This window comes from Pipistrellus hanaki (assembly GCF_964339955.1).
Source record: "Pipistrellus hanaki genome assembly, chromosome: 16".
NCBI lineage: Eukaryota > Metazoa > Chordata > Mammalia > Chiroptera > Vespertilionidae > Pipistrellus > Pipistrellus hanaki.
This window is the reverse complement of record NC_140518.1, coordinates 7,847,610-7,873,833: the sequence shown is the minus strand read 5'-3', so window position 1 is coordinate 7,873,833 and position 26,224 is coordinate 7,847,610. Positions and strand designations below refer to the sequence as shown.

The window sequence follows — 26,224 nt, the reverse complement described above, 5'->3', positions numbered from 1 at the left end:
ATTTTACTTTTTTTATCTTTTGATAAGATTTGTTTGAGGTTAACAAATACCAATAGAAAGGTACTAATAACTTTAAGAGCTAGGTTTGTTTTTCTTTCTCAAATTTAATCAAGCCAGATAATTTCAAAGTGAAACTATATAAATATTGGTTTTGGGAGTATCTTTTATAATAAAAGGCTAATATGCAAATCAACTGAACAGCAGAAAGACTGGTCGCTATGATGTGCACTGACCACTAAGGGGCAGATGCTCAATGCAGAAGCTGCCCCCAGGCTCACGATTGGAGAGTGCAGTGGCAGTGGCAGGAGCCTCTTCCGCCTATGCAGCAGCACTAAGGATATCCGACTGCCAGCTTAGGCCCCCTAAGCCATTAGTCGGATATCCCCCGAGGGCTCCCAGACTGCAAGAGGGTGCAGGCTGTGCTGAGGGACTCCGCCCCTCAGTGCACGAATTTTGTGCACCAGGCCTCTAGTATATAATATATACATATATACATAGAATAAAATGTATTTATAAGTATACTGCATATTTTTTTCCAGAACTACTTGAAAATAGTTGTATATATCATGCTCCTTTTCCTCTTAATATTTAATGTACATTTCCTAAGAAATAAGATATTCTCTTAATCATAGTACAATTATCAAATTCAGGGAATTTAATATTGTTAGGTACACTAAAATAGAATGCTTTAGCTTATATTTCATATCCTCATTTTGTCAACAATGACCTGGAAACAATACCTTACCTGATAAGAGGATCCAATCCAGTATCATGAATTACATTTAGTTGCCATTGTTTAATCTGGAACAGTTCTTTAATATTTCTTTGTCTTTTGTGACATTTACATTTTTAAAAAATACAGATAGATTCTGGTTATGAATTTTTGGCTGGAATACTCTATAAGTGTTCTTTTCAAGTATCACATTTATTTGTTTCTTATTAGTGACTAGAGACCCAATGCACGAAATTTGTGCAAGAGTAGGCCTTCGCAGCCCTGGCTTTGTCTGGACTGTCATTCTGTTCAGCTGTTCGGTCTATTTGCATATTATGTTTTTATTATTATAGGTTATTATTATAATAGATGTTGATTTTGGTAATTTGGTTAAGGTGTTGTTTGTCTCATGCTACTAAATAGTTACTACTTTTCCTGTTGTAATTAATAAATAATTTGTGGAGAGATATTTGGAGACTAAATATATCAATATAGTTTTAAAATATTTTTTTTTCTTTTTCAAAATGATAAAGTTATTTAAGCACGGTGTATTTAAGAGTCTTATTGAAACTGATCGTGGCTTATGACAATAACCTTTTTTTTAAAAAAATAAATAGTGCTAAGAGGACTATAGTATAGGGCAGCAATTGCCAACCTTTCGGACCTCACAGACCACCAGTGGTCTATGGACCACCGGTTGGTGACTGCTGGTATAGGGCACATTCCAAAGAACAGATGAATGAACAACTAATACGTACTATTCTCTTTATAGGAACTGCTGAGCATCCTTGTAAAATTGAAGTGTGGGGTTTTCAGTCTTATTTTCTTAATTTACAATGGAAGTGTTAGAAAGGGACTTTTTGTTTTTATTTAAGAAAAGGACTCTTAACTCCCTTTCTCTGCTTTATATATACGTGGCAAGGGTTTTTCTTACCTGCTGATAAATTTAAGTCCTTTATATTGTCTAGTTTTAGTGCAAGAAATATTTTCTTTTATGCAACTCAGACACTGCAGTTTAGGGCTAATTTACAATGTGTTATATATACCATAAAAGTGTATTGAGACACACTATAAATAGCTTCCAGGGATTTCTCTTCTGACCTCTCAATTTTACTCTTTCTAGATGCATCCTTGGGGAACTGTTCACAAAGAAGCCTATTTTTCAAGCCAATCTGGAGCTGGCTCAGCTAGAACTGATCAGGTACAGCTGTGCATGTGCTCTGAGTGCCCAGGTGTGATAGGTGATCACATCCTCTAATTTGTAACACTTTTCAGTTATTCTACTAAATGATTTTATGCTCCTTCTGTCCCAGTAAGTTTTTCTTCACTCAGTCAGGTTTGCCATATATTTTGTCATGTGCTATATATGTAAAGAAGTTGTATTCCACCTACTCTTTAGGTCTTACTTTGCATGTTTTTTATTCTTCAAGTAAAAGCATGCCATTTTCAGGATAGTTATTCCATTCTTAGGTTAGATTAAGATCAAATTTATTCAGCACACATTTTATTGAACCTTTTTTGTAATAATTTTCTTTCTCTGTTAAACTTTAGGATTCAGAGATAAATAAGATAGGTCCCTACCTTCAAAAAGCTTAAAGTTTAATAAGTGATAAAAACATGTAAACAGATAATTATGAAATAGAACCTGTAATAGAGGGTTTCAAGAAGACCTGGGATTGGGATAGATTTTGGATTGCTTTATTCAATAAAATTAAAGGAAAGAATATAGCAGGCTAATGAAAACTTTTTTAAAAGGTGGTATATAACTTAATATTTGTTATGATGTAAACTTAATTTTACATCAAAATTTTAAGTCTTAGGGTCTCTTCTGTCAATTTTTCATTTTAAGACCAGCCCAGCCCCTTGTAATTACCATAACTGAAGTGAACAAAATTGGTAATGAAAACCTCTGTAGAGGATTAAAATCATGTTTACAAAACTAAATATGTTGTGGATTATTTTAGATAGTATTTTCATTATCTTGTAACAAATTCTTTCTGTCCTGTTCCTTTTGTCACTTAAAGCAGGCCAGGTTTTTCTTTCTGCATGCCCTCTAATTTAATAAGCTCTTGGGAGGTAATCGTTTTCGCTTCTAGAATCTCCAGAAATCATGATGCTGACGCACTTACTTCATTGTTCTTGCTTTCTGCTTTGTTTTCAGTCGACTCTGTGGTAGCCCTTGTCCAGCTGTGTGGCCTGATGTTATCAAACTGCCTTACTTCAATACTATGAAACCGAAGAAACAATATAGAAGGCGTCTACGAGAAGAATTCTCTTTGTGAGTTTGGCAAAAATGTGCATCTGTTTTCTTTGATTGGTGTTTGGTTTGGACTTGGCTTTTTCCTGGCTGAGGGATTTAGTGTTGTCCCAATTTATTATGGTAATACAACATAGGAAAGCATTTTATTTTTAACAAAGTTCTGTTACAGCCTTTTGATAATTTTCTCTTTTCAGGGGTCCTCAAACTTTTTAAAGTGGGGGCCAGATCACGGTCCCTCAGAGAGCTGGAGGGCCGGACTATATGAACTACTAATTCCTACTGTAACACCTCGGCTGCGCTCACTGCCCAAAAAACCTGGCGGGCCGGATCAGACTCCTCTGCGGGCCGCATGTGGCCCGTGGGCCGTAGTTTGAAGACCCCTGCTTTAGATGATAGAAAACCATTTTATTTTGAACATTATATGTATTTTTTTCAGTCTTTTTGATTTTACCAAGACAAAAAGAGAATGTAATTGCTGGCTTTATGTTTTCCACCTGTTATAGCACTTAATCCTGTGTGGAGCCCTAGCTGGTTAGGCTCAGTGGTTAAAGCGCCAACCTGTGGACCGAAGGGTCCCCGGTTTGATTCTGGTTAAGAGCACATGCATGGGTTGTGCCAGTGTAGGGTGTGCAGAAGGCAGTTGATAAATGATTCTCATCATTGATGTTTCTAGCTCTCTCTCCCTTTCCTTTCCTCTCTGAAATCAATAAAAATATGTTTTTTTTAAAAAAAAAATCTCTGTGGAAGAAAACCTGCTTGATTTTTTAGCCACCTTCCAACTCCCTTTCCAGTTTTATGTGGAATTGGAAATTCAGAGCCTTTTACACAAAGGTTACAGGTTTAAGAATTATATGGTTTTTGTAAACTTGTCCTTTCTCTCTTCCTTCCCACAGCATTCCTTCAGCAGCACTTGATTTACTGGACCACATGCTGACACTAGATCCTAACAAACGTTGCACAGCTGAGCAAACCCTACAGAGTGACTTCCTTAAAGATGTCGACCCCAGCAAAATGGATCCTCCAGAGTAAGTGCTGATGGCCATGCAGTGACCCTAAACCTCCCCAAGCCTAGGAGATGAGAAACTCAAAATAATATATATTTAAGAGGAACTGCAAATGGCTGTATGCCAAATGGAGAGGTATCCTCAAATAGGATTGATAAAAGGAAATTATGATTGATAGAAGGTTTTATCACTCTATGTTGTGTATTTTTTAAAACACAAGGAATAGATTTAGATATATTTGTTCTAATTTGACTCAAGCTCTCTTCTTGTGTTCTTGGATCTATATTTTCATATAGAGCCTGTTTGAAGGTATTTCTTATAGTTTTTGCTATTAACTATTCCATCTGTTTGAATCCCCTATGTCTGTGGTAACCATGTATATCCCACACTTACAAGACAGTGCTAATTTTAAATAGTTTGCATCACTGTTAGGTCATATGTCCTGAGGTTCGAAAATGCAGTCTTTGCCAAAACTGGTTTGGCTCAGTGGATAGAGCGTCGGTCTGCAGACTGAAGGGTCCTGGGTTCGATTCTGGTCGAGGGCATGTACCTTGGTTGCGGGCACATCCCTGATGGGGGTGTGCAGGAGGCAGCTGGTCGATGTTTCTAACTCTCTATCCCTCTCTCTTCCTCTCTGTAAAAAATCAATAAAATATATATTTTTTTATTAAAAAAAAAAAGAAAAAAGAAAAAAATGCAGTCTTTGAAGATGTCTCTCTTTTATTAGACTTTTATAAATTTCCTTATTCTCTAAGATCCTCAGAGTTCTATAGTCACATCTCACGTTCTGGCAAATAAGTCTCTTATCTTCAGATTTATCAACATTTTTGGAAATTTTTTTCTTACAGAAAGACTACTTTAAAGAAATGAATGAGACAGTACATAAGTAGGTACTAACTACAAATCTGGTTGTTCCAAAGAAATTTATTGCATTAGAATTTTGAGGCATAAATATTTATTAAAATACATAAAGCATTTTACTGAAACCTGGGAACTCTTCTGATAGATTTTTGGTTATGGTAATCCTTATTGTGGTAAGATTTGACCTCCTGGCTCTGAAAATATATTAAAATATTTTAATAAACCCTCCAAATGAAAATATCCAGTAATGGAAATTCAGTGGGCAGAAAGAAGAATGACCAATTTTTTATTTTATTTTCACAGACCAGGTAACACATAAATTGATATTACACAGAAGAGATTTCATCATGATATGCTTATGTTATTCCAAAATTTAAATCACCACTTTGCCTGGACTCTTTGTAGCTATTAAGAAGCCAGTCATCTCTGTGCTATTTATTCCCAACTGAAACTTGACCAATAAAGTTCTCTTTTATTATTGTTATATCAAGCAAGAACTATAAGACTTAACTACTTGGCAGGAATATAATAAGCATTTTCATAGCAGGTGTGTCTCTGATAGTAGCAAAATCCTCATTTCTCATTGTAGAAGTCTTTTAGGCTTTGGGACTTATACTTCCTCAGACTATTATATGCCATGATTTCTTTTACACTATTACTATTTATTTACTGACTTCAATGGTTATTTTTATGTTTTCCTTGCCCTTTCCGTTTCCAACTGCTCTTTGCCTTCCCATTTTAATCTCTCTTCTGTTTACTCACTGCCACATTCCCACACACATTTCTTCTCTGCTTTGTTTTTTTCAGCCTCCCCCACTGGCAGGACTGTCACGAATTATGGAGTAAGAAACGGCGACGGCAGCGACAGAGTGGTGTTGCAGTAGAAGAGCCACCTCCAGCCAAAGCCTCTCGAAAAGAAACTACCTCAGGGACAAGTGCTGAGCCTGTGAAGAACAACAGCCCAGCACTACCACAGCCTGCTGCTGTCAAGGTGGAGCCTGCGGCTGGGGATTCAATAGGTTAGTGCTGGGATAGAGACTGCTGCTTTTATGCACATTTTGGCAGGTTTTAAAGATTAAGTGCGAGGATGTTTGTGTGTTTTAATTTTTAGCCACTGAAGCATTAATAAAGAGGGTGGTGTTCTGATTATAGGGAAAAGGAGATAAACCAAGTTTTGTATCTTTGGTTTAGAAAGCCTACAATGGATGTATTTTCTATTCCTGAAGTAAGGAATGCTATATCTCAATTAGATGTGTGGTATAAATTAGGTGAGCCAAATGTAATTTAAGGTTAGTTCACCCAGGGTCTCTAAAACATAATTTGAAGCCCTGTATATGTTAGGTTTGATAATACCTTAGAAGCCAATGATGTTAAATCACAATTGCTAAATGTAGTTAGTTCTGTAGACTTATCTGATTTAAATATATACAAAATTGTATCATAATGAACTATTAAAACAAAGTAGTTCTTCTGTGGGAACAACAGTTTTTCTGAACAACAGATATTCTTCCCCTGGCTCACTTTCCCTTCCCTGTCCACCTACAACAGTAATTTTCAATGCTGGTTACACATTAGAGTCATCCAGGAAGCTTTAAAAATAAAACACCCCAGAATAATTGCCATATTTCTAGGGATAAATAAAGATTAAGTGAAATAACTTTTAGTTACAATACAGAGATATTTGAGTTCATGAATTTTTATTTATTTTTAGAACTTTAAAAAAAGATGTTTTTATTGATTTTAGAGAGATGGAAGGGAGAGATAAAAACATTGATAGGCTGCCTCCTGCACATTTTCTACTGGGGATTGAGTCTGCAGCCTGGGCATGTGCTGGGAATCAAATTAGTGCATGGAACGCTCAGCCAACTGAGCCACACCAGCCGGGCTAGTCCATGCATTTTTAAGCAGTAATATAAAGAATTAACTAATTGTGGCCCTGGTTGGGTAGCTCAGTTGATTGGAGTATCATCATCCCAAGGTTGTGGGTTCCATTCCTAGTTGGGGCACATGCAACCAATGAGTGCATAGGTGGGTGTAGTAGCAGATCCATGTTCCCCTCTCTCTCTTTCTCTTTCTCCTCCCCCCCCCCCCCCCCCCGCCGTCTCCCTCTCCCCCTCCTCTCCCTCCTATTCCCTCTCTAAAATCAGTAAATTAAAAAGAAAACAGTAACAAATTGTGTCCTAATGATTTGAGGCATGAAAAATGAGACATTTAAAATGAAATTTCATTCACTGGATGTTATAAGTTGCTCTTGCCAATTGAAGAATGCAGAAGTCTTTGCCCTGCCTCATCCTCTTATATTGGCTTCACTCTCTCCTCACAGGTCTCGGAGACATCACACAACAATTGAATCAAAGTGAGTTGGCAGTATTATTGAATCTGCTGCAGAGCCAAACCGACCTGAGCATCCCTCAAATGGTACAGCTGCTTAACATCCACTCCAACCCTGAGATACAGCAGCAGCTCGAGGCCCTGAACCAATCTATCAGTGCCCTAACAGAAGCCACTTCCCAGCAGCAGGACTCGGAGCCCGTGGCCCCAGAGGAGTCTGTGAAGGAGGCACCCCCAGCTTCAGTGGTCCAGCCTTCAGCAGAACAGAAAACGCCTGAAGCTTCGAGCACACCAGCTGACATGCAGAATATGTTGGCAGTTCTCTTGAGTCAGCTGATGAAAACCCAGGAGCCAGCAGGCAACCTGGAGGAAAACAACAGTGACAAGAACAGTGGGCTACAGGGGCCCCGAAGAACTCCCACAATGCCACAGGAGGAGGCAGCAGGTAAACAGACCGGTCATGAATCTCATTGAGCTCAGGTGCTGTTGATCCTCTTAAAAATCTCTTTAACATTTTCTTTTTCACATCAATGGCATCGGTTTCAGTTTTTCTGTAACCTGTCTACAGGAGAACATACCAACAAGTGATGTATTTCTTGTCCGGCTTCTTTTATTTAAGTATCAAAGCTTTTCAAAGCACCTTTTCACATACTGATTGTTTTTCCATTTCTTAGGAGGTAGGTAAGTAAAACCGCTGTGTTCTAACCCACAGAAACCACACCCATAGCTAGTGACATGTTTGACTACTGTGTATATGGTGGCCAACTTACTCTTGAAAATCTGCCTTCCAAACAAACCATCAGATTGTGTAAATAGTCAGTGGTACTCTAGTGTAGTGGATACTGGATACCAGAGTCTTGCCTGAAGATACATTCAAGAAAACCCTAATAAAACATCATTGTTAATCTCATGAAGAATAATTTGGGGATATTTCTAAATAATTAACGCCATACATTTATTTTTCAAAAATTAATTGCATATAAAAGTGATTCCTTTAAAATATGTGTTCCTGAAAAAGACAATTAAATGGATTTTAGCTTAGGAAATGAGCATTATATAAAGGAAAAATATATTAAAGGAAATATGTTCATTATACCTTGATTTCACATGACCACAGCATGCAATTTATTAGAAGGAAAAGAAGTTTTTCTGATCAATTCTGATTGTCTGTTTGCAAAATCGCTATTTATCTAAAAGTGTTTTCAACTCTGGAAATTTTTGCTGTCCATGAAGACCCCATGAATTGGGGAATGAGAAGAGGTACAAGGGTTGAAGAGATTCACTAACCTTCAACTTCAGGGTCCTGCATATGGGACGGTGCAGAAAGTATATGCCTTATTTCCACTGGTATAGAGTCAAATATAGAAGTTAATTTTCATATGTAAAGCTTTTTAAAACTGAAAGATAATATAAATAAAATTAACCCTTATATTTTACAGATAGGGAAACTGCAATCCAGCGAATTTAAATTAGCCTGCTTATTTAAAAAAAGAAAGCCTGTTGATGGTCCCACTACTGGAACCATATTATTGGCAGAGCCAGAATTTAGAACTTGTTTACCCTTTAAAGTGTTTCTTAATTCACTTTGCTATTCTGTCATCTGATTTCATTTAATTCCAGGACCTGGAATAACACAGAAAACTAATCTAGAATTAAAGGAGGCCTCTTTGTATCATCTCTCATACCCCTGCAAAAAAAAAAAAAAAAAAAAAAAAAAAAAAAAAAAAAAAAATCAGCTATAATCAAAATACCTGAAAGAAGTGGTTCAAATTAAATAAATAGCATAGTGACTGAGATTCACTCAATAATTGAGTGAATAAGCTATCAGCTAAATGATGAAATTGAACCAAAATTAAGGCCTGGCCTATGGTAAAAAAAAATTGTTGGATTTACTTTTCAGAGGAGAATAAAAATGCCACTCCTAATTATTACAGTCACCCCTGGATGAACCAGCTGGTGTCTCCTGTGTCTCCCCTGCTACCTCTTTTGGCCATTTTACTGTTCATTAGCACTTCCACCAGAGGGCAGACTAAATAAGCCGTAGAAGGTGAAAATCTATCACTTTGGCTACTGTTTAGCTTCTCTATGCTTGTTGGGAAAGGGTTATGGTTGAAAACTGATGAGTCAAATAAAGTTTTAAAGTTACTTGTACCTTTCATTAACACCTGCTTCCATTAGTACAGATTGTTAAAGATTAGCAATGTTGTTAACACTAAATCTTACAACAGTATGATATTTTAAATGTGATCTTTATTTTTAATTCCTTTAAGAAGTTTTATTAGCCCTGTCTGGGTGCTCAGTTCATTGGAGTGTCATCCTGTACACTAAAAGGTTCTGGGTTCGATTCCCAGTCAGGGCATGCGCCTAGGTTACAGGTTCAGATGGAGGTAACCAATCTATATTTCTCTCCCCATTCTCTCTCTCTCTCTCTTTCTCTCTCTCTGTCTTTCTCTCTCTCTCTCTTTCTTCTCTCTCTCTCTCTCTCTCTCTTTCCCCCCCTCCTTCCCCCTTTTCTCTCTCTCAAGTCAATGAAAGCATGTCTTCAGGTGAGGATTAAAAACAAAGTTTTTTATTAACCTTACTTTAATAGTGTTTTACAATCTGTCTGCTTTTGCTACTTTGAAATAGTTTTCATCCTCATACATGTAAAAAATTTGAGCTCAAAATATGACTTTATAATACTGAAACAACTTGGCTAATTAGATAAAAGACAAACTTTAAATGTGAATAGTATGTAGTATATCTGGAAAAGTTTAAGTTTAGTTTTGTTCACTTTCGCAGTTGGGTATTTTTAAAGTCATTTTCTCTCAGCATTAAAAAAAACACACACAAAAGACGCACCAACAACAACCTGGTGTCCGTTTCATATATTGTCCAAAAAATACTTTAATAACTAGCCAGTTCTGTGATGTTTTTATGTAGTGAGATGTGTAGCATTGGCAACAAAAATCTCTGAAATCTATAGATGTCTGTATGTAGTTCAGTTAGCTCTCCTTTTTTAGGATATCTACTTTTCAGGTTGTGAATTTTCATAGCTAATTTTTAAAAATATATATTTTACTGATTTTTTACAGAGAGGAAGGGAGAGAGATAGAGAGCCAGAAACATCGATGAGAGAGAATCATCCACCAGCTGCCTCCTGCACACCCCCTATTGGGGATGTGCCTGCAACCAATGCCCTTGACCGGAATCGAACCCAGGACCTTTCAGTCCGCAGGCCGACGCTCTATCCACTGAGCTAAACCGATTTCGGCCATAGCTAATTTTTTTTTACCTTAAATTCATTTTTCCTATCACCTAGTCAACCAGCCAGTCTGTCAACAAGTTACTTGAGCAGGTACTGTATATAGGGTGACCAGCTTATCTCAGTGCAATCCTGATTTTAAAAGTGAAAGTTGGCAGTTTGGGAACCCTCTCAGTCCTGAGCAAATTGGAACTGTTGGTCGCCCTTATTTGTATGTTACATATAGCATCTGATCTCATCCTTTCACTGCATAACTTCACAATTTTGTAGTGTTTTCATCTGCATGTTCATACTTATTTTTTATCTTTGCAAAATATAATTGTGGTAAATATGCTACCAAAATATCTAATTATAACTAAAAACTACTTTTTCTTTGTCTGAGGAATGACTTTATATTACTACCTCAAATAATAAGAATTTATTATATAGATATTTCAATATATAGGGAACGGAAAATCAATCATTTTAGAAGATACTCCAAAGCATTAAGCCTTTTTTTTCAGCAGGGTAATTTCCAACTCTCTAAATGTACTGTTTTGACTGTACTTGGTTTTTTATGTCCTCAAACTCATGCCATTTTATATCTCTAACCTGCTGTCTTGGCAGTATTTCATTTTCAGACAGTGATTGGCATACTTGGGCAAACTTAGCCAGCAGAGGGGGGGAAAGTCTGGAGGGTGGTTTAGAAAGACAAATATCTTTTGAAAGACAAAGTATAATATTAGTTTAATACATTTCGGAATACTCTCTTTTCACTGTCTCCAAGATAAACAGATGTTTATCAACAGCCCATTCTGCATGACATTGCTATAGTAATTTTTCTTATAGCATGGGGAAAATGCAGGAGACTGGGAAACAAAAAGAAAATTATTATAGATTACTTTAGTCTTTATAATTACTATAACATAGGAAGCTGAATGACAGTATGGTGGTTAATATTCCATTCTTCAGAATGTGGTTATAGGGAGAGGGACTGAAGTTTGGAGAATCAAGTGTATATTTATACATGATGATAATGAAAGGTTTTTTTTTTCTTTATTTCATCTCTCCTGTGTGTTCTTTAAGTTCTATTTCAGGTGTTAACCTTATTATTAAGCATTCTGTAAAATGTGTTAGCTAAGTCTATGCAAGGTCTCCATTGTACAGCAAGATTATGTCCTAGAAATGTGACCACAGCATGTATATTGTTCCCTCTCACCTTCCTTCTTTCTACTTTATTTTCATTAATGTTTTGATTCAACAGCAAAAAGGGGCAGGAAGGCTGCCAACAACCTACATTATTAGAACATTTCCTTAAGGAAGGAAATGGAGGAAATCTCAGACAAAAATTAGAACAATATTTGAAACATACGATCTTTTTACAACAGCTGTTAGATCCAGAATGCAACTGTTTTTCTTTTAATCGCTTGATTTTATTTATAAATTGAAATTTCCTGATCCCAAGATTTTATTCTTTATATATATTTCGTTACTTGTATTGATATATGTTTATGTTGGGTAGTGTTTGTGTGTGTGAGTGTGTGTATGTATGGTTGTGTTTATAATCACATGTGATTTTTAAGATGGTGTTAAAAGAAGTAACCCTTCCACAGCATGTCCTCCTCACATTCTTCCACCAGAGAAGAGGCCCCCTGAGCCCCCCGGACCTCCACCGCCGCCACCTCCACCCCCTCTGGTCGAAGGCGATCTTTCCAGCGTCCCCCAGGAGTTGAACCCAGCCGTGACAGCCGCCTTGCTGCAACTTTTATCCCAGCCTGAAGCAGAGCCTCCTGGCCACCTGCCACATGAGCACCAGGCCTTGAGACCAATGGAATACTCTACCCGACCCCATCCCGACAGGACTTACGGAAACACTGATGGGCCTGAAACAGGGTTCAGTGCCACTGACACTGATGAACGCAGTTCTGGTCCAGCCTTGACAGAATCCTTGGCCCAGACCCTGGTGAAGAACAGGACCTTCTCAGGCTCTGTGAGCCACCTTGGGGAGTCCAGCAGTTACCAGGGGACAGGGTCAGTGCAGTTTCCAGGGGACCAGGACCTCCGTTTTGCCAGGGTCCCCTTAGCATTACACTCAGTGGTCGGGCAACCATTCCTGAAGGCTGAGGGGAGCAGCAACTCTGTGGCACATGCAGAGACCAAATTGCAAAACTTTGGGGAGCCGGGGCCAGGAACCAGTGGAGCCAGCAGCTCCGGAGCAGGCCTTCACTGGGTGGGCCCAGCTCAGTCTCCTGCTTATGGAAAACTCTATCGGGGACCTACAAGAGTCCCGCCAAGAGGGGGAAGAGGGAGAGGAGTTCCTTACTAACCCAGAGACTTCAGTGTCCTGAAAGATTCCTTCCCTGTCCATCCTCCATCCAGTCCTCTGAACCTTTAATGAAATCATTTACCAGAGCGAGGTAATCATCTGCATTTGGCTATTTTAAAGCTATTCATTGTATTCCTTGCTCACTTGCTACTAAGCACGAGACCTATAAAATAATGATGTTGGCAGCATTTACCCCTGGATGGGTTGGTTATAGTCAGGACATTTACTTCAGCTCTACCTGGTAAATATAAGTGGAGAATTTGGAGAGGGTCATTAAATGGAAAAGTAAATGCTTTATGAGTTCATTGCCCGCACTTCTTGAGCAGAAGAAAAAGAGAACAGTTTCAGTTTTTGAAATGGCCCAGGAGAGGCTCTTTAGGTTTTTAAAGTTAGGATTATTTTTTTATGTTTTGTTCTTTTGAATTTAGTTTTTTTGTTTTGTTTTTTAAAGAAAGAATAGTGTTCACAAAATTTGAGCTGCTCTTAGGCTTTTGCTGTAAGGGGCAAAGAGTGACTGGCTGATTTAAATAAACGTTTCCTTCCTCTCTACCACCTCACATTTTTGCTTTCAAGTAAACTCTTTTTTCCCCATTGAGCATCTTTAACATTCCTTTTTTCCAAATAAATTATTCACCCTTAAAGTTTGCTTTGGCAAAAGACATGACTGCTCTTCCTGCATTTGAAGCAGGTTGTAGAAAGTGGAATTCTTGGGCAATAGGTAGACTTTATCCCATCTTTTCCCTTTTTTACCCCATCTTCATAGAGTTTTTCTTTGTCTCTTTTTGAGGCATTTGTTTGGAAAAAAATTAATCGTTGAGATGCCCAAGAACCTGGGATAATTCTTTATCTTTTTTGAAATAAAGGAAAGGAAATTCAAACACTTTTTTTGTTCTCTGTAACTCTTGAATTCTAAAATGTTTTTCGTTGTTTTTTTAAAACCATGTTCTAATGGTGCAGTTGATTTATAAATGCATACAGCCTAGGTCATTGCTGCTGAGTTGGGACTAGAGATGATGCCTTCAGTCCTAGATGACTAGTAAGAGCAGTTAGCATACTGTTTACACATATATTTTTATGTAAAAAAAAACCCCAAAAACCAAACCTTTGAAACAGAGCATTTTAATATTGTCAAAGAGAAAAGAAACATCCTGGAAATACATGGAAATGTAACTTAGTTTAGGGTAGATATTTTTCTGAAGATAATGATATTTCAATACCTGAAACCTTTAAAAAAAAATACTTTTGAAAGAGCAGAACATAAGAACGAACAGTATTGACATACACATCTCCGCATGCATATCCTTCCAATTCTTTTAGGGATTTTCCTCTGGAGAGATTGGGTTTTGGTAAAAGTGATTAAATTATGATTTCATGGCAAGTATTTTTCCTTCTTATAAAAAGGAAACTGGAAAGGGAAAAGCTTTCAGGGTGGGGTAACTTGGGAGGCTTCTCATTCTGGCTTTTGTTTCTATGGGAGTACCAGCATATGTGTTTAAGAACATACACATTTATATAAATTATCTGCACAGACTTAGACATTTGTGAAAAGTAGGTTAGCTCCTTTTTTACAAAGAAAAGTCAAATGTGCTTCAGCATCTTGAAGAATAGTTTTCAGAACTCAAGTGAAGTTTCATGTTTCAATGCCAAGTTCTTATATTAAAATATTAAAGACTACTTGTAAGAGAAAGATGCACTAATAAAAAACTTTAGCGAAATGAAAGAAGATCCCTCTTCAGATACTTACATGAAGATTATTTTTCCCTGTCACTGAAATAGGTAGATTCCTGGTGTGTGTATTTCTTTATTCTTTGGGTTGGTCTGGCTTTGCCCTCAGGGCCAAACATTGATTAGAAAGAACCTACCAGCCATTTTGGCATTGATGGCCTTTTATACCAATATGTCCAATTAGATTTGCTGGGTTTCACTGACATGGTATTGGTATGTTGCGTTAAAGTTCATCGAAACTTTTTTTTTTTTTAAGATTTTTTATTGATGTTTAGAGGAAGGGAGAGGGAGAAAGAGAAACATCAGTTGGCTGCCTCTTTCACGACTCCCAACTGGGGATCGAGCCAACAACCTAGGCATGTGCCCTGACTGGTGCACGGTACAATGCCCAGCCAACTGAGCCACACAGGCCATGGAATCAACCTTCTGTCTGTTGACTCCTTAGACCTTTGTATTTTAGAATATTTGAATTTGAGGCATTGAGCCCACTTTCCCAGTTTTGATTAAAGAACTAATAAGTATATATTCAGTGAAAAAAAATTGGTTTTCCATCAAATATGAATAAAACTTTATACATTTTTATAATATTTTTATTATCAGCAATCATCAATAATACTTTTTTCTTCCCCTTCTCACCCCTTATTTTTAATTATGCCAAATATACTAAGTGATATGCTTATGTCTCCATCATTCTCTGCTACTATGGAAGGGGGTGAGTGTGTGTGTATGTGTATGTATGATCCCTTCTCAATCCCAGACCCCCCATTTTGGAAGTCTAACCTTTAAAATGGGGGGAAAAATTTTTGGTAATTTTGACTATTTCTAAAAGCAGAGGAAAAAAGGAACTCACTTAAATATCCTGGAATCTGTGTGAAGGAAGAAAAGGTATTTGTTAATTTTTCAGCTGTGTTATCTATAAACATAATGGAAGTAAAGATTTGGCAGAATTTCAACTTGACTATTAGAAAACTACAAATTTAAATAATTCCCAAAAGTGATGTTAAATATTGTACCATGGGAGGTATTAAGTCCATTAAATACATTATTCTGAACAGGTGAGAAATCTGATTCTGTTCATGAATGAAGCAGAACTGGTTTGATCATAGTTATTTTTGTGGTTTTGAAAACAAAATTGGTTGATCCAGTTTTTTTTAGTTTTTTCAGCTTTCTATAGGAATGGTAAGGATTTGAAAATGACATCAGATCTATATGTTTAAAAGCAGGGCGGTTAGCACAGATTTGTAAGTAGGTCTTCTGTTAGCTTATGCCATAGACATCATCCAACCACGTGTGTGTGTGTGTGTGTATACCCTGTTTCCCCGAAAATAAGACAGTGTCTTATATTAATTTTCCCCCCCAAAGATGTGCTAGATCTTTTTTCAGGGGATGTCTTATTTTTCTATGCGTTAGGTCTTATTTTCGGGGAAATGCGGGTTATATATGTATATATGCGTGTGTGTGTGTGTGTGTGTGTGTGTGTGTGTGTGTGTGTATATATATATATATATATATATATATAATGTGCATATATAGTTACAGTACTAAAATGGTTACTAGCAGGTTTTGAGAGAGAATGCTACATCAGAAAAGTGTCAGTTGCCACCTCATTCTCCCTGGTTTAGGTTCCTGACACTGTATTCCTTTCTCTCTCTTCATTTTTGCCCCCCATCAGGTGTACCTTGTCTGTGTACAGATATTTTGTAATATATTAAAATTTTTCTTTGAGTTTATAAAAATGGAAAGTGGAGATTGGAAAATTAAATATTTCCTGTTACTGTATCACTTGCTCCATTGCATTTACTTCTTAATCTGTCCCTACTGAGCAAACCCAATTAAGTATGAAAGGCATTTCCCCCCTCCACTTTATCTTAGGGGTTCTTTGTCTCAGAATCACTGCAGATTCATAAACTACCAAAATAAAGGTCCTCATGTTTAAAGAGGTGTTTCAAAACACAAGGCTAGGAACAAGAAAATTTTAAAAGTTGCGGAAAACTGTAAGATGTCATTTTTTTTTTTTAAAGTAGAAAACCATTAACAAATAATAGTAGTCTTAGGCCATCAAAAAAGTTGAGCTTCATGTACCCTGACTCCTCCTGAAGGGAGAGGTAAGTGGGTTTGAGCTCAACTGTCATCCAGGGAAGTTGGCAAGTGTTTAGATTGAAGAATAGTCTTTTAAACCAGGATCACCACCACCCCTGACCTATGTTACCATGAGTAAGGCCAGCGTGGGAATTAGTCTTCTAGCACTGTTGAGATTTCCGGATACATTGCCAATCCAGAAAATTATTTGTAAGGCTAAAATTGCGTTGTCTCCAAAATCTTTACTCTCTCCACCTGAGGAGATAATTGCTCTCCCTTTCCTTTCATGGTTTAGGACACAGAACTGATTTTTCCCTTGTAGTATGTGTTGCATTCCTGCAGTTGTGGTACAAGTAGGCAGAGAGCAGGTAAAACCCATCAAGAGACAGGAAGGAAGAGGGAGATAGGTATCAGGAAATTATGAATGGGGTTGGCAATTATACAAAATTAAGGGGTACACCTGAACAAGAAAATTAGGAGGAAATTGGATTTTTAAAAAACTGGTGGTAATGAGGGTTGCCAGCTTGCTTTTGAATCCCCAAACTCTTAAGTATGTACCCTTACCTGTGGGCTGTCACATGTTTATCCAGAAGGAGAATGGAGAGCTCAAGGTTGTTCCAATTCCTGGAACCCTGTGTTCCTGGTTACGCTCCAGAGAGAAAGAATTATTTTTTTAGTCTTTATCTGTTTCAGATTCATGACTAGGAGTGTGAACTTCAACCTAGAATATACTCTAATAGAGTATATTTTTCCACTCACAGCAATGGCTACCCGTTCCATTTTGGGCCTAAAAGCTTAGGTCCTAACTGGACTTTTTTTCCTATCACATCCAATGCTAACTAAAAACCATACAGTGCAGTACCTAAATTTGTTTGGCACTATCTTTTCCCAGACAGACATCCTTAATTGTATGATAAGGTTAATGCCTTAAAGAAGTTAATATTTTTGGTGCTGAATTGGGATTTCCATTGTTATTTAAGGTTGCCCCATAGCTTGACTGTTTGGGGGTATTGAGTTACTTCTCTATTCACAACTTAGTCACCTGAAGGGCTAGGTGGAGTGGAAGTAGAGAGTTCCTCAAGTAAATGTTTAACCATTCCAAGGCAGAGATGGGGTTGCCAAGTCTGGTTGTCCTGAGGGACAAGGTGAACATTCCTGGACATTTGGATTAATTTTACTGACCAGGTGTAGCATTTCTCAGCCTTGGGAACACTTTCATGTCAGTTTACTCCAAGGGTTGAGACTTTGGGGGAAGTAAGACAACTGTAGGAATTACTAGTGATAACTCGACTACTACTCACCATATGCAGCTGTCTCCATCTCCTGTCCACCTACTTCTGATTTACTATTTTTCTCTTTTCCCTGCTCACTACCCAACTCACACGTGTTAAGCCTTACCAGAGGTATTGATTGCTTAACTTGTCAGAGTATTTAGAGTGAAGGCCACTTCACACTTTTGAAGGGTAAGGAGAGGCAACTTAGAAGACAAATGTCTTTTCCAGATCTTCAACTTTTGGAGAACACAAAATAACCATGCTTTTTTTTTCTTTCTTCTTCTTCTAATTGTTAGGAGCTGTGAAAGGAGCTTTTAATTTATGTTGTGTGGGGTACGAGATATTTTTTTTACTAGTCTAGGAAAGAGGGAATCTCAGCCTTCATTTTTTCTCTTCCCTCATATCCTGAGACTTGCTTTTACTGATGACATTTTTATGCTCAGTTGCAGATGGTGTCTGTGGGAAGTAAGGTTTGGTGAGAAGAGAGCCCTGCTATCCATGAGAAAGCAGATGAGGGCTGCCTTGATGCCCGGATGATAATCACTATGGTGGCAAAATGCTTTTGGTCACAGCCCTAACAGGGTGTTCGCTGTGGCGGTTACACATTGCCTCATGATATCTCTTTCAAAAATTAGTAGTCCAAGGTTGAGAGAAAGGCTGATGAGAAGTTAGTTTTGAATTCCTTAGATGATTAGTTAGTGAAGTTTTCAGCTGTAGCATACTTCCCTAGAATAAGAAGGGATAGCCGTGAAGTAAATTAACATAGACATAGGTTCCCTAGGACCTAGAAGTAGATGGAATTTTGGATGTTTTGTTCTGCCATGGCTGTAAACTGGAGATAATGTTGATAGTCAAAGGAATAAAGGCCATTGTATCTAAACCAAACCATCCCTGAGGAGGAAGCATAGAGAGACCTTAATTAAAAGGCTACCACATAGCAGTCATAGCTAAGTGAAGAAGGAAGCCTGGATCTTGGAGAAGGTTCCCCCCCGCCCCCCCCCCCCTTTACTTAAAGGCAGCGGTCCCCAACCTTTCGGACCTCACAGACCACTGGTTGGCAACCACTGCTTTAAGGAGCCTATCAAAAGGGCTGTCTCAAGAGGATCCTTCTTCCTGTGTCCCAGAACTACAACACTGTCTGCTGAGGGTACCCTTGGTGAAGATCAGCTTGTAGGCAGACAGCCACCCCAAGGTTAATGCAATTTTGAATGCTTTTGGTCCTGGGGAAAAGAGCCTGAATTCAAAGACAGAAAGCTTAGGAGCCTGAACCCTTTTATAAATTCAGGAACTTCTGATTTTGGCCTTGCAATTTCTGTTTAGGGACCAAAGGTTTCGTATAAAGAGAAACAATATGAGGAGGTGGAAAGAAGGAGAGAACTAGAGCAATCTCCTGGCTGAGCTGTAGAAAGACTTAGGGTATAATTGCTTATAAAGAAAAACGGAGGAGGGAGGAGAAAAATAGGGCTATAGATGGGAGGAAAAATTATGGTTGGGCTAGTGAAAGTTTGGGGAGAATGCCTTAAAGGTTAGGAGTTTCAGGAAGGCCTCATTAAAGCATCACTGTGAGCAGCAGTAGTTTTACCTTTATGGGTGGAGGTGGGGCCTGGGAGATGGTACGAAGACATTTTCACTAGGAAAGCTAGATTATATTAAGCAAATAACTTACATAGGGACATTTTGCTTAGTGCTGCTATCTACATAGTTCAAGAATTTCTATTCAGGAATAAGGAGGGAATGATATGGATGCATCACATTAAAAAGTTGTTTGTATTTTTGGGAGTTTTAAAACTGCAAGTGTTTTTTGTTTGTATTTTTAGGTCAACCTGGAGACTAGTATTATTCCTCTCCCCTTCATTTTAAATCCAAGTGAAGGCAGTACATAGATCAGCAAACTAACCAGAATGTTAGAGCTACAGGACATTAGTTTGTTTACTTTATTGCCATCTTGAGCAGGGTGTGGGGGCGTGGGGGTGTGTGTACAGGCTCAGAAAGAAGAAACCTAAGGTGTTGGAAGAAAGAAAGGAAGGCCAATAGGAACTAACATTGCCAGGAAACTGCTGTGTGTCAGGTACTGTGCTGAGTTTTGCTTTTATTACCTTGATTCTTAAGCACCTGGAGCTAAGGAATGGAAAGATCAAAAGGCAAGTTAATCTCATTAACCTGAACATTTGTAGGCCGTACACAGGAATGGCAAATCATTTTTTCCTATCTAACCCCACCAGGTTAAACTAGAGGAAGTGAAGAATCAGGTTTGAGAGTGAGGTTAATTTCAGGAAGTATTCACTAAATGACGGAAAGAGACTCTTGAATAACCTCTCTGTTCCTAGAGATGTAGGCTAGAGGCAGGGCTGGAAGATTACTATTGGCTCTTGGATTGATTTGCATTCTAATAAATTAGGTCATGACCTGAGAATATAGGATTAATCTTAGAAATAGGAACAAAATGGGGCTTCTCATCCTAAGTAAGGGACTTCAAAGAAAATAGTGTTAGGTATTGAGAATCAAGGAGATAAGCAAATTCTTCTGGTGGCTATGCTTTTTTATTTGTTTTGCAATACACTTTGAAGTCATGAAACAATTTGTAACTCTGGAAAGACTGAGTGCCAAGTTTAATATCGGTAGGGGAAGATGACAGCTGGAAATTGATGTTGAGAATAAGATTTTATTCTTTGTAGTTGTTTGATATATATCCCAAGAGTTATACCAGGGGCGCTGTTTCAGTGGGGAACAGTAATTCATTAGCTGAGTTGTGTCCGGAGTACAGGGCAACTTCTGGGGGGAATTAGGGGAGGGCCCCATCTTTAGGAACTTTTGGGTCTAGAGTGAGATAAGTCTCAAACCTGGGAATGGTATTTATTAAGTCAGGTTATAAAATAAGTAACAGGGGAGCCAAAGTAAAGGAATAATCAGAAAAAATTTGAGTTAACCAGGAAAGACTTTTTGAAGGTAATGAAGATAGGGAACATGCAACAGAAGAAAGTGATTAGAGAGGGGACATTTATGGAAGGTTTATGTGTGTTTTGTGCAGAGGGCTGTGAATGGACTAGTCGGAGTGTTACTGGGAAGGGATATTAGGGATGAAGTCAGAGGAGCAATCTTGTTGGCCAAATGAAGAATTTAAATTTGATTTGGTAAGCACTAACAGCAGAGCATGGTAAGATGAATATGATGTTGAAGACTTTTGCAGCTCTATTGGTTGAAGGAAGCAGGGAAGCTTGCCTAGGATATCATTTTTCTGGTTCAGATGTGAAGCCCTGAGGGCCTGCACTAGAGTTAAGACTGAAATGAGAAGAAAGGAAGTGAGTGCATAGGAATTAGCAAGGCTTGATCATTTGGATGTGAGGGGAGGGATCAAAGCCTGAAGATGATGATCCCAGGACATACTTATGCTGTTGATGGTGATGAGAGCTTGGAAAGTGGTAGCTGCTTTTTTATTAAGAAGTAGGAAATGTTTCTTAACCACTTGATGGGATGTCTATGTTCAGTGTTGTAGAGTCTGGGAGGGGCCTCCCTCCCGCCCCCTGGAAAATAGTTATGCATGTGATGTGTGCCTAGGGGGTCACCCTCACTCTACCCTTTTCAGATTGGAAATCAGGGAAAACAGAGTTGCTGGGATGCGTCATAGACTTGAAGAGAGCTATCTACTCCAAATCTGGGAAAGGAAATACAGTTGTTTTTTCCAGTTTCTTTCCCTTTCATGCTTTGGAAATGGGATATGACTAGCCTGTGGCAGCATGTGCCTGTGGATGCACAATTCTCTGGCTTGATTCTTGGAAGGCCTTTTTCTGTCCCTCCCTGGGGGTCATTTGTGTCTCTGGTTCCTGCTCCCAGAGTCATAAAGTGGGAGCCCCCATTTATTAATTGGGTTGGGACTGGGGAGGGGGTCGGCGGGGGACTCTTTAGTGCGGCAGGCGGGGGTCTTCCCGAATGAGCCCATTAGCCAGCCCCAATGGCAGCTGAAATGGGGCTGCAGCCAAGTCCTCTTCGTTTCAAAAACCCTCCATCGCCTGCAGCAGATCAGAACAAGGCCTGCGGGAGCCCTTAGCTTCTGATTGCAGCTGTGAGGAAGGACAAAACAATTTATAGGAAGCCAAGTAGCTCCTGTCTCACTCTCTTCCTTTCTGACTTTGGGGAGAGGGAAGAGTGGGTTGTGGTGTTTCCTCCCACCATAGCTTCTTACAAGGCATATGTGGCCTAGAGTAGAAGAAGACAAGAGTGAGTGTGTGTGCGTGCTTTGATTGGACATTTATGGTGATGCTCTGAATCTGTTTACACATGTCCACACACAGTTGTATTAGATAAGCAGCCACTACTTATAGGGGCTCTCTGGGGCAAAGCCAAATGTGTGCTCAGACTCTTAAACAGTTTAGGGTGTGTGTTGTGAGGGGGCATGCTTATTATACTCTTTCCTGCACATTACCTGCCTTGCCTCCTATCTGCTTTATCAATATTCATGGTTAGAGTTAGATCACCATCTTAATATTCTTCGTCATAGAAGGAATTTGACACTTAAAGGAAGGCTTCCTAACTCACTTGTTTGTCCCTTAGTTCAGCTAGCATGAGGAAGACGGGAATCTGCAGGGGAGCTTCTTACTTACTGCATTGGCCTAGAAGTGAAGGTTCTCAGGGCAGGAATGTCTCACTTCCTGATGGAAAGACACTAGTGTCTTCTCCCTTATAGAATTATAAATGGCCAGAGCTAGAAAGAGACCCTAGAGATCACCTAACTCAACCTCTCAGTTTACGGAGCAGGAAACCAAGTTCTTAGAGAGGGAAGTGCCTTACCCACAGTTTCACAGTGAGGTAGCTAGTGGCATCGGGCCAAGGTTGGAATCCAAGAGGCCAAAATGCTAACCAGAATTTTAGTCTGAGTATAGAGCCCCCGACTTTCAGATCACTGATTCCTGAGAGCCATGAGCTTCCTTAGGAAAGGAAAGTAGGGCTGTGAGATTTTGAGGGGGGAGGGACAGAATGAGGGGGGAAAGGTAAATATGAAAATATTGGTAGAAAAAACTTGAGAAAAGTCTTTATATATTTTTACCTCAAAGACTAACTTTTCAATGACCTCCATATTATACAAGTGTAATTTTTATTTAGAGTCAAGGGTTCCGATTCCTTGGAAAGCAAGTGACAGTCATGGGTAAAAATCCTAATGCTGTCAGAGTTACCCCAAAGTTCAAGGAACACTTTGCCACCATCTCTGGGGGTGCGATAGTCAGAAGACCCTCAGAGGCCATGTGAGGAATTTACCCTACATCTCAATTCAGGCTTCTTTGTATTTATTATACAATACAGCTGTACTAAAAAGCGAAATCAGAAGGACGAGAGAAACAAAACACATCTCACCTGCTGGAAAACTAAGGGGAGTCACTGAATGAGAGGAGGAGGGATTATAGAACTCCACGTAAAACGGAATATTCTCTGAGATTAAAGGGAAATTGGGGGTGGGGAACTCCACTCCCCTGCACCCCCCCCCTTTTTTTGGGGGGGGGTAGTTCTAAGTTGTTGGTTCTCTCCTTCGATGGGGCAGAAGGAAGGTGAAGTGGTGCTCCACAGTGACCTAAGCCCTAAATAGTGTACCCAGTGGGCTGGCTGGCTCAGCAGGTTCTAAAGTCATCTTACTCTGGTGCTCAGATTCCCTTCCCCTCTTTGGACCTCCCCCAGATGTATCTACAAGTAGCTTCCAATACTTATGCATATGCGCCTCGGAGCCGTGGTGATCAGAGAGGGAATGCTGAAGAGTCCCTAAGCTGGAAGCAGAATCTTGGAGGGAGAAAGGCACCACTCAGGTGCCTAGAGATAGAGTTATGGGTTCAGGTCAGAGGGGCAGCGGGTCTGCAAAATGAACATTGTCTGCTGATGACAAAGAAATAGATCCTAGCACAAAGCCTTCATGTCTTCTCCATCTCACCCTAACTGACAGCATAGGAGGAATAGGGAGTTGGTCCCCATGCATATTTATCTTTATCTAGGGCAGCAGTTTCCAACCGGTGTGCTGCAAACATGCAATGCCTGACTGTTTAATCAGGGACACTGACCTCTTTGCTCTTAGATTGTAAAATTAAATAAAAAAAAAAAGACAATAGCCAACACAACAATAGCCATTTGATGTGAATGAATCAACATTATATCGCTTTTTTGGGTCAGATTGGCAAAGGATGTATTTTTTTGGTATGCTGAAGAATTTTAGTAATTAGTTTATGTGTGCCAGGAGATGAAAAGGCTTAAAAATCGCTGACCAGAGAATGAATGTATGATGGACCTTCGTGCTCAAGTTCCATAATGTCTGCTGTCCTGCAAACATCTTTTCTGTCTCATTGGACCTTTTCTTTTTTGCCTCCGGGCCCTTCTTGAAGAAGCTGTTTTGGACAAAAGGAGCCTTGAGTTCAAGCTGATGATCTGATCTAAAACTAAATGGCCTCCTCCAGTCACCTTCTTGCATTAACTTTGCTTTCACCTTGAACCTTTATTGCCCTTTATAATTCTGAGTTTCACAGCTTCTATTTCTATTGAATCCTTAACTTAAATATAGGAACCATGGTTTTTGTTTTATCAGACTGGGCACTGGTTCCCTGGAGGTAGGACTCTTAGGACAGTTAAAACTCTGGGAACATACTTAAGGTTCATGAATCCTTCTGGGCTTCCTGTTTAGGTTGAAGGGAATTAGGATAATGGTGACTGTCACCATCACTGTTAACCTCCTAAGGCCAAGCTCCTGGTAAAAGACCAGAGATCTTCTTTGGTGTCTAGTCCCTTGTCTCATGTCTAATATAACCTGTCATTTTCTTTTGCAGGTGGCAGTAGCAGCAGGAGGGATGGCCCCTGAGGAATTTGGCGAAGCCCATCAGTCACGTGATATCCGAAGCCCTGGCAAATTCAATGTCTTTCACAGACTCAAGCCAGGTAGGGATCTAAGGTCAATCAGAGGCCACAGGCCTGTTTTTATAAGGGTCTAACACACACAACACACACACACACACACACACATTTTCTTACTCCCAAAGATTTCCGGAGCTTTTTGTTTGACCCTATTACGGTATCCTACTTCTGATTAACAATTTCTCCCTCCTGGATAGAGTAGGTAACCCCCTTTATTAGCATCAGCAGTCATTTCATTCCCATTCTTTCCTCATGGCCAGCTGTGCTAATGGATATTCCTCTATGGTGGGATGCTGATGTCAGTTACTCTCAGCCTCTCCTCTGTAACACCTGCTCCACTCACCCACCACCTCATGCGCACACATAGCCCTGCTTTCTTTTTCCCAATAAGCTATTTTCTCTCCCTTTATTCCAAGTCAGGATAGGGCAGTGCTGTCCATTCTTACTGCATCTCATCAGCTTCTCCACCTCCTTCCAGGTTAGATGGGAGATCACCTATCCAAACACTGTGCTAGACACTAGGAGAGCCTACAGGCTGCTTCTCTCCATCCTCAATGCCCAGACCTGGGCAGGTCACCAGCCTCCAGTCCTCACCTCCACCTTCCTGCTGCCAGGTAGGTGTGCTCCTCTCCCTGCCCCTCAACCCCAAACAGGGTCATGTTTCTCCCGGGAGTATTTCTCTCTATTGTCCAATATCTTCAATGAGAGGAAGCCTTTAGTGACTCAGTTCTCTGCCTAATCTTCAGTGAGAACTTCCTGTTAAGTCTCCTTCCCCCTTTCTGTAGTTCAGAACCATTTTTCCCATTTAGTAGGTGTGGGAAGAAGTGACCAGTAAACAGACAGTATTTGACACTGGAAAGGAAAAGTCCACTTGGGATTAGAAGTCTGAAGTTCCAGATGTGCATTCTGCCCAGGGGCCTGGCATTCTTAGAAGGTATCTGGATCTTTGGAGGAAAGTGTTTTATCTGGTGTCCATTCCAGAGGGCAAGGATCTCAGCCTCTGAGGAGTCTGTAGTCATCCTCACACCTCCCCAGGGAGTGGAGAATGGATTGCTGTAAGGCAGAACCCACCACTAGGTGATACTCTGTCTTGAGCTCAGGTGGCAGCTCTTGTCTGGCACCTGTAGAATTGACAGGTGCCAGAGCCTCTCCTGCCATTGGAGGTAACATCAGTTTACCCTTTCGACCTTAGGCCTCCTCTCTCAGCGGTGCCTCTTTCACACTTGCAATCCAGGCAACACAGGCAGCAGGCTTAAACAAGTTCCAGCTCTGGGTAAGGTGCGCCCTCCCCTTGAGTTGGAGTTAGGATGGGGTGGATGGAGGAATAGGGCATGCTCCTGGGTAAAAGACCAGAGACCTTCTGGTTAGAAAGCAGGAAATGCTTCCCGGAAGTGGTCAAGCAGTAAATATGCATGAGGTACCTTGATGGCACAGAGAGCACTAACATTTATAACACTGCCCACCAATCTGTCTATCTGGCTGATGCCCCAAAGCTGTTGGGCCACTTGGGCAGCTGCAGTCTTGGTTTCTGCCACACGAGGGTGCTGCTG

The 26,224-nt window shown here is 39.6% G+C and overlaps 1 protein-coding gene across 16 annotated transcripts in view; it reads left to right on the top strand.

Annotated features, from left to right (window-relative positions):
* The window catches only part of CDK12 (cyclin dependent kinase 12), a 75,299-nt gene that overhangs the window by 33,121 nt on the left and 15,954 nt on the right, over positions 1 to 26,224 (top strand). For 3 of the 16 annotated variants that reach the window (XR_014793022.1, XR_014793023.1, XR_014793028.1), the window contains exons 9-16: positions 1,836 to 1,913; positions 2,874 to 2,990; positions 3,866 to 3,997; positions 5,645 to 5,856; positions 7,161 to 7,613; positions 12,005 to 12,808; positions 24,590 to 24,698; positions 25,153 to 25,288. Coding sequence is in view for 2 of the 16 variants with exons in the window: in XM_084862399.1 (XP_084718525.1) it covers positions 1,836 to 1,913; positions 2,874 to 2,990; positions 3,866 to 3,997; positions 5,645 to 5,856; positions 7,161 to 7,613; positions 12,005 to 12,717 (1,705 nt within the window). In the remaining 14 variants the exon portion in view is untranslated. Of the gene's footprint in view, positions 1 to 1,835; positions 1,914 to 2,873; positions 2,991 to 3,865; positions 3,998 to 5,644; positions 5,857 to 7,160; positions 7,614 to 12,004; positions 16,222 to 24,589; positions 24,699 to 25,152; positions 25,289 to 25,866; positions 25,948 to 26,224 lie in introns of those variants that run through there. The other 13 variants (XR_014793026.1, XR_014793027.1, XR_014793029.1 and 10 more) reach the window with 10 other exon arrangements.